This window comes from Scardinius erythrophthalmus, assembly GCF_964197995.2.
Source record: "Scardinius erythrophthalmus genome assembly, chromosome: 24".
Lineage (NCBI taxonomy): Eukaryota > Metazoa > Chordata > Actinopteri > Cypriniformes > Leuciscidae > Scardinius > Scardinius erythrophthalmus.
Window position 1 is genome coordinate 32,206,806 of NC_138244.1, and position 7,951 is coordinate 32,214,756.

Below are 7,951 nucleotides of genomic sequence, written 5' to 3' on the forward strand. Positions count from 1 at the left end.
ACTCACTCACTCACTCACTCACTCACTCACTCACACACACACACTGGGGGAGACATCAGTACACGCGCAGGAGCGGGAGGACCAGCTGTCCCGACGGTACACACTCTCACTCACTCACTCACTCACTCACTCACTCACTCACTCACTCACTCACTCACTCACTCACTCACACACACACACTGGGGGAGACATCAGTACACGCGCAGGAGCGGGAGGACCAGCTGTCCCGACGGTACACACTCTCACTCACTCACTCACTCACTCACTCACTCACTCACTCACTCACTCACTCACTCACACACACACACTGGGGGAGACATCAGTACACGCGCAGGAGCGGGAGGACCAGCTGTCCCGACGGTACACACTCTCACTCACTCACTCACTCACTCACTCACTCACACACACACACTGGGGGAGACATCAGTACACGCGCAGGAGCGGGAGGACCAGCTGTCCCGACGGTACACACTCTCACTCACTCACTCACTCACTCACTCACTCACTCACTCACTCACTCACTCACTCACTCACTCACTCACTCACACACACACACTGGGGGAGACGTCAGTACACGCGCAGGAGCGGGAGGACCAGCTGTCCCGACGGTACACACTCTCACTCACTCACTCACTCACTCACTCACTCACTCACACACACACACTGGGGGAGACATCAGTACACGCGCAGGAGCGGGAGGACCAGCTGTCCCGACGGTACACACTCTCACTCACTCACTCACTCACTCACTCACTCACTCACACACACACTCACACACACACACTGGGGGAGACGTCAGTACACGCGCAGCAGCGGGAGGACCAGCTGTCCCGACGGTACACACTCTCACTCACTCACTCACTCACTCACTCACTCACTCACTCACTCACACACACACTCACACACACACACTGGGGGAGACGTCAGTACACGCGCAGGAGCGGGAGGACCAGCTGTCCCGACGGTACACACTCTCTCATTCACTCACTCACTCACTCACTCACTCACTCACTCACTCACTCACTCACTCACTCACTCACTCACTCACTCACTCACACACACACACACTCACACACACACACTGGGGGAGACGTCAGTACACGCGCAGGACAGAGAGGACCAGCTGTCCCTACGGTATTCACACACTCACACACACACTACATATCTCTCTCTCCACAGTGTCAGATGTGTGTGTGTCGTGTCAGAAACGGCCGTGTCTCAGTCAGCTGATGTTTTAGGGCTTATAAAGGCATTCTCTGTTTACAACCGTTCTGTCCACACTAAACCTACATGTGAATGTACTGATGATCGTTAAAGGAGAACTCCGGTCAATTTTAACACTGAGCTCATTTTTTTGTACATTTGGAGTGCTGTCAGTAGAGAACAACGACAAAAATCGGTGTTGCAATCGATTGTTGAGTTCACGCGCATAGGTTTAGTACCTATGATCACGCGCATGAACTCGACAATCGACTACTGTGGACTTCGGCCGAAAACAGGATGTAAATACAGGTATGTGCGCTGGCTGAATTAACGTCACTTTTATTGATATCTTTCACATCTACTGCAGTCAGATTCACCCGCGTTCACTCAGAAGGAATCACTCACATGACCTGTGCACTTGTAATGACACATCAAGGATGTTAAGAGGCTAAAAGCAGGTTTAAAACTCGCCCCATTGAAGGGCAAATTTTAAAGAGGATAACACGGTGTAGGCAGCACCGATTTGTGTCGTTGTTCTCTGTACTGACAGCACTCCAAATGTACAAAAAAATGAGCTCAATGTTAAAATTGACCGGAGTTCTCCTTTAAGCATTAGTTATGCTCACGTGCGCTGTGGTGTGTGTGTGTGTGTGTGTGTGTGACTGATGCTGTTGTGTGTGTTGCAGGTTGGCGGCTCTACGTAACTGACGGCGTTCACAGATCCTGCTGGAGGACTTTATCAATGGCTGATTTTTATAACACACACACACACACACACACACACTGTATGATGAACACGAGCACTGTCTCTCCTCCGGCTCTTTATTCTCCTGTCTCTCCGGCAGCAAACGGACTGTTTCCCTCTTTCTCCTGGGCCGATCCGGATCTGAGCTTCTGCTGTCGTCTGTCGGGAACTGCTGGCTTTCACTGTCCACTTAGATGCGCATATTTATTTAAACCTGATATGCTAATAGGATTATTGCTCATAACATGTTATTTTCTCATGCCTTACGTACTGTAGGTGCTGTTCAGTGCCTCCGTCAGCTCACACACACACACACACACACACACACACACACACTCTTCTCTATCGTTCTGGATCACCTGTCTGTAAGTCGAGGTGTGTTTCTTCTGGGTTATTTCTGTTTCTCATCATGTCAATAAAGTCATTGTGTATCAGAGCTGGATGTTATCCGGCATGTTCCAGTGCCGTCGGTAAATAACATCTGGCCAATCCTGATGTGAGACTCCCTCTGACCCGGATGAGTCCGATCACACTGTCCCGAGGGATGAGCTGGGGTCTGTCAGAGGAGGATATGACACGAGGAGCGTTTCACTCCTGTAGTTACTGTCAGGAGTGTGTTCTCCAGCTCACACACATGCTTTATTACTGTTACTGTATGTTTCAGTGAATGCATAATAAACTGTCTGATCTTTCTTGTCTGAATGTTTGCGTGTGTTTTTCAGGATTATCTGATGAACACAGTTTTAAAGAATGGTATTTTTGTACAGATCGGACTTAAAATCAAATGTATCTTCAGTGTTTCAGAATGAATTACCAGGTATAATTATGCAGTGACGTGTTAATTACAGACAGGTGGCGTCATTTCCACCTCTAAGATAATTAGAAAGAGCGATTTACTAACATGTCAACAATAATGATGTGGTTACACAATAATATGACACATGAGTGTTGGAAGAGTTCAGTAACATGTAAAAATTAAATAATCAGTCCAAATAATCCATGCAATTAGTAAGTGTGCTGAGACTCCTGAATACTACAGTATTCCTGTAGTATTCAGGAGTCTCGGCACACTTTTACACCCCCAGGAGATTAATATGCTAGCATTCCGGCTTGTCTGTGAGGTTTGTCCGCGGTCGGCTTCCGTAGGCTCACGAGCTGGGGTGTTTCCGTGTTTCCCGAGGAGTTTTACTGGCAGGAGAAGACATTCCCAGTTCCCCTGGTTTATTCCTGCAGGAGGCGCTACTCTGCTCAGAAAGCCCACTCCTCAACTCAGTCTTATTCACATGAGCTAGGGCATTTATTCTTCACCGGAGACATTTGTGTTATGAAACTATAATTGTTTAAAAGTGCCCTTTTCAAGGACTGGTACCTGATCCATAAATGCAAATCCGCTTCTGCGGTCTCTCTGAAATAATCAAACAAAACGCCTCGAAATGTAATCACAAGCCACTGTGATTGGTCCATCCTCGCAGCGTTGAATAAACTAACGCGTGTCACGTGACCAACGCCGCATCTGAGCCGTTTCATCTACGGTCTGGATAATTTTTTATACTTGAATAGTGACGTTAACAAACGTTAATAGACGCTGGATTTGATATAAGAAGTGAAGAGTAAAAACATTACAATTATTGCGTAAACTCATTGTATTTGACTAATCAGAGACGGCTCCGCGCCACTAAAACCCGCCCACTTTCGGGACGTTTGTCGCTCTTCCGCTAAACGCCTGTTTCTGAAGGGAGTCGCCCGTAGTAACCGCTCGAGCTGATCAGACCGGATCACCAGCAGAGATGACGAGAGCAAAATAACGCGACAGAGAACAGTAAACATGACGAGATCATCCTCAGGATTGAGCAATAATAATCCCCAAACACGGAAATAACATCTGTGAGGCGCTCGTGCTGCAAGTGAGTTCCGGTGTCAGCCGTCATGAGATGATTGTGAAGCGGAACTGTACGATCGTGACCAGATCTGTGAGGATTTAAAGATGTTGTCTGAGGAGAGATATTTACCGAGGATCATATGAGAGGCTTTCTGCGGTGTGTTTGGGTCTCGGTGATGGTGGAGACATGAAGACAGTGCTCGTGTTGAGCTGCCTGTTGTTAATCGCTCAAGCAGAAGATCCAGATCAGGAGCAGAAACCGCTTCAGTACCTTCACATCGGAGACGGCTCCTCGCAGGAGTTCGAGTTTCCGCAGAACACGCGTGGCGTGATCGTGATCTCCAGCGGGTACCGCAGCTCCGGGGGCCGGAAGGGTCGCGAGAGCCTGAAGCAGACGGTCCGGGTGAAGTCTCTGGACCCGGACGTGATCTCCGTGCTCAACGTGACGGACGGCGGGCGAGCGGGAGCCTCCAACAGCTACGTGATTAGCATCCGCTCCGGGATTCCTGGAACGGCTCCGCTGCTCATTCAGCTGCTGGACCTGGACCGCGACTCAGCGCCGGTGCTCATCGAGGAGCGCAGGGATTACTCCATCAGGGTGGCGGCGGCGGGCGAGGATGACCCGGCGGCCCGGCTCCTGGAGTCCGGCGGGCTGTCGCACTTCTCGGAGAACCCCATCCTGTTCGCGCTGCTGCCGCTCATCTTCGTCAACAAGTGCGCGTTCGGCTGCAAGGTGGAGGTGGAGATTCTGCTAGCGCTGCTGAAGAGGCCGGTGCCGCTGCTGCTAGGGGTCGTGGGACAGTTCCTCATTATGCCGCTGTACGGGTACGGCCTGTCCCGGTTAGCCGCGCTCCCCAAGGCGCTGTCGCTAGGCCTGGTGATCACCTGCTCGGCGCCGGGCGGAGGCGGCGGGTACCTGTACAGCCTGCTGCTAGGCGGAGACGTCACTTTAGCCATTAGCATGACGCTCGTGTCCACCGTGGTCGCCACCGCTGCCATGCCGCTGTCCTCGGCGTTCTACGGCTGGCTGCTAGGCGTCCACGCCGCGCTCCACGTGCCCTTCGTCAAGATCCTCGGCACGCTGCTCTTCATCGCCATCCCCATCTCGCTGGGCATGCTAGTGAAGCTGCGTCTGCCCGCCGTCACCCGCGTGCTGCTCACGCTCATCCGCCCCTTCAGCTTCGTGCTAATCGTGGGCGGGATCTTCATGGCCTACCAGATGGGCTCGTCGATCCTGGCGCACGTGCGCGCGCCTGTTGTAGCGGCGGGCGTGACGGTGCCGGTGTTCGGGCTGCTGCTGGGGCTGGCGATGGCGCGGCTGGCGGGGCTAGCGGCGCCGCAGCGCAGGACAGTTAGCATCGAGGTGGGCGTGCAGAACAGTCTCCTGGCGCTGGCCGTCATGCAGCTGTCGTTCCAGCGGGCGGAGGCGGACTACGCCTCGCAGGCGCCGTTCCTCGTAGCGCTCAGCAGCACGACGGAGATGCTCCTGCTAGTGCTAGCTCACGCCGCGCACCGACGCCTGTGCCTAACGCCCGCCTCGCGCACCCCCGCCTGACCGCCGGCTACGACTGCCACGCACCACTGCCAGACGCGACGCTCAACCAAAGGCCTTCTCCTTACTTTCAGCCTTTTCTAATCAGATTTTAATCTTACGTGCATTACGACGATGACAGTGTTTATGGAAGATAAACCAGATATTTTTCTAAGTAATTCTGCTGTTTGTTATTTTGTAATTCAGATGGTTTGTTTGTACCCTGTTTACAGAAGATGTTGCTGTTAATTGTTGATGCGCAATGATGATTAAATGCTTTTGGACAAGACGGAGCGGTGTCGTTGAGCTATCTCTGACTCTCAGTCACTCCTGCAGGAGATTATTCACCTACACTTTAGTTTACAGTGTCCTTATTACATATGTTACATGTACTTACCATAGTAATAACAGTAAATTATGCATCATTACATGCAACTAACCCTCAACCAAACCCTAACCCTATAGTAAGTACATGTAGATGCTTAATATTACTCAGTATTTACATTTATAATTACACTCGACTGTAACAATGACACCTTAAAACAAGTGTAACCCTTTATTTTAAGGTGTCAGTGTTACAGTTACAGTTAATTATGCATTTAAGCACTGTGTAATAATAATTAACTATTGTTTTTATAATAATTAACTAAATGTAGTTAATGTCAGGGTTAATTGGATGTAGTTAGGCATAATGTACAGTTATCACTACAGTAATGTGACGTAACAAGGACACTGTGAAAGTGTTATCAGATATCCCACATGTGAGCTGAACACAGACTTCACCTCTCCAACATCCGGCATATTCTGCTGTCTTTATGAAAGTGTTTTTTATGAACATTAAACACTGCCTGTTAACCCTGGTCATGAGTTCTGCACACACTCTTATCCTGCCGTCTGGGTTTACGGGCTAACACGGTGTTACCGACGGCTTTGAGTCTCGCATTAACAGAAACTCAAGACTAACGAGTTCACAGTCATTATTTACTCATCTTCATCTTCATCTTCATCTGCTTTTCTTTCTTCTGCACAACAGAAATCATGATGTTTTTGTCCTCACAGTGAAAGTCAATGGGGTCCAAAGTGTCAAGGGTTGGGTATCGATTGGGGTTGAATGGATTATTGTCCTTTTGCAGCTTGAAACTGCAACAAAAACAGCGTTCCTCATGTGTCTTCTTCTATGCTCAACAGTTTCTGGAGTGAGTGTTGATGTGTGGATGAACTCTGACCTTTACTCCAGTGATCTTTGCTCTTTCCTCCCGCAGTCGAGTGATATCGGGTTTTCTATTGATCTGATTCCAGGATTTCACCATCAGGTGTTTGTTCCTAAGGCAGTGTAGCAACATCTCAGTTTCAGTGCGATTGATCTATTACGACTGACAGGAATAACAGCATTACGTGCGTGTGACACTAGAACAAACAGCTTTGTGTAATTTAATCAGATTGTGTTCTTAGATAAACAAGGGTAACACAAAGACCCATTATGAGATGAAGACAATAATGCACATGAATATTTCATCAGGTCTGAATGTAAAACACTGGTTTGCATAACCCACTAAGAACAGTCTTACAAGTTGGTCATCCAGTTTCTTTCATTGCATTAAAACATAGCCTGGTGTGATGTGACACATGAGGTTTGATCACCCTGACTCACTGCTAAGCTCATACTGACACTAGCTTTACTCACTGATTTGTCTCTACTCAAGGGAATTGATCTGTAATGTGTGACCCTGGATCACGTCACCAGTCTCGAGTCGCACGGGTTTATCTGAGGCAATAGCCAACAATACACTGTATGGGTCAAAATTATAGATTTTTTCTTTTATGCCAAAACTCATTAAGATATTAAGCAAAGATCATGTTCCATGAAGATATTTTGTACATTTCCTACCGTAAATATATAAAACATGTATTTGTGTGAGTGAGTGCTGCACAATCGTGAACATAAATGCACAACTTTAAAGGAGATTTTCTCAATGTTTTGATTTTTTTTTACACCCTCAGATTCCAGATCTTCAATAGTTGTGTCTCGGCTATCTTATATATTTGTATATTGTCCTATCCTAACAAACCATACGTCAATGCAAAGCTTATTTATTCAGCTTTCAGATTATGTATAAATCTCAATTTCATAAAAGTTACCCATGTGACTGGTTCTGTCGTCCAGGGTCACACATGAGAATTCATGTTTATTTTATAAAATCTAAATAAAACTGAACACATGAATATTGCAATAAATAAAGGTCAGCACTAACGCCTCTTAAACGTCTACAACCTCTCGAGTCTCAGTTCAGCTCAAGTGCACATAAGGGCCATTAGTAAACCAACATCCTTCTAAAAGCTCTCGTCAGTATAGTGGATGAATAAAATAATGTGAAGTACAAATAAATAATCAAAGTCTACTTGCACTGGATGTGCTGGTTTCGGCCTCGTCATGACCTCATCATGACCTCATCTCCTAAATCACACACCTGTGGGTCACAACTACCTGTTAATGCGCTCTCCTGCATGTAAAGTAGTCTTGTGGACGGGTTTGTGTGAGTAAAGGAGAAACACACAGATATATAGTTCCTCCAATGACCTTATATGGAGATAT

The 7,951-nt window shown here is 47.9% G+C and overlaps 2 protein-coding genes across 2 annotated transcripts in view; both read left to right on the forward strand.

Annotated features, from left to right (window-relative positions):
* chmp1a (charged multivesicular body protein 1A) overlaps window positions 1–2,824 on the forward strand; it is an 8,762-nt gene extending 5,938 nt beyond the window's left edge. The window contains exon 7 of the mRNA XM_081356039.1: window positions 1,890–2,824. Within this exon, the coding sequence (XP_081212165.1) occupies window positions 1,890–1,911 (22 nt within the window). The 3' untranslated portion in view covers window positions 1,912–2,824. The remainder of the gene's footprint in view (window positions 1–1,889) is intronic.
* Window positions 2,825–3,679: 855 nt separating this feature from the next.
* slc10a3 (solute carrier family 10 member 3) lies at window positions 3,680–5,651 on the forward strand. Its single transcript, XM_081355373.1, has one exon. The coding sequence runs from the start codon at window positions 4,015–4,017 to the stop codon at window positions 5,380–5,382; it is 1,368 nt and encodes a 455-aa protein (XP_081211499.1). The 5' UTR covers window positions 3,680–4,014; the 3' UTR covers window positions 5,383–5,651.
* The last annotated feature ends 2,300 nt before the right edge of the window (window positions 5,652–7,951 follow it).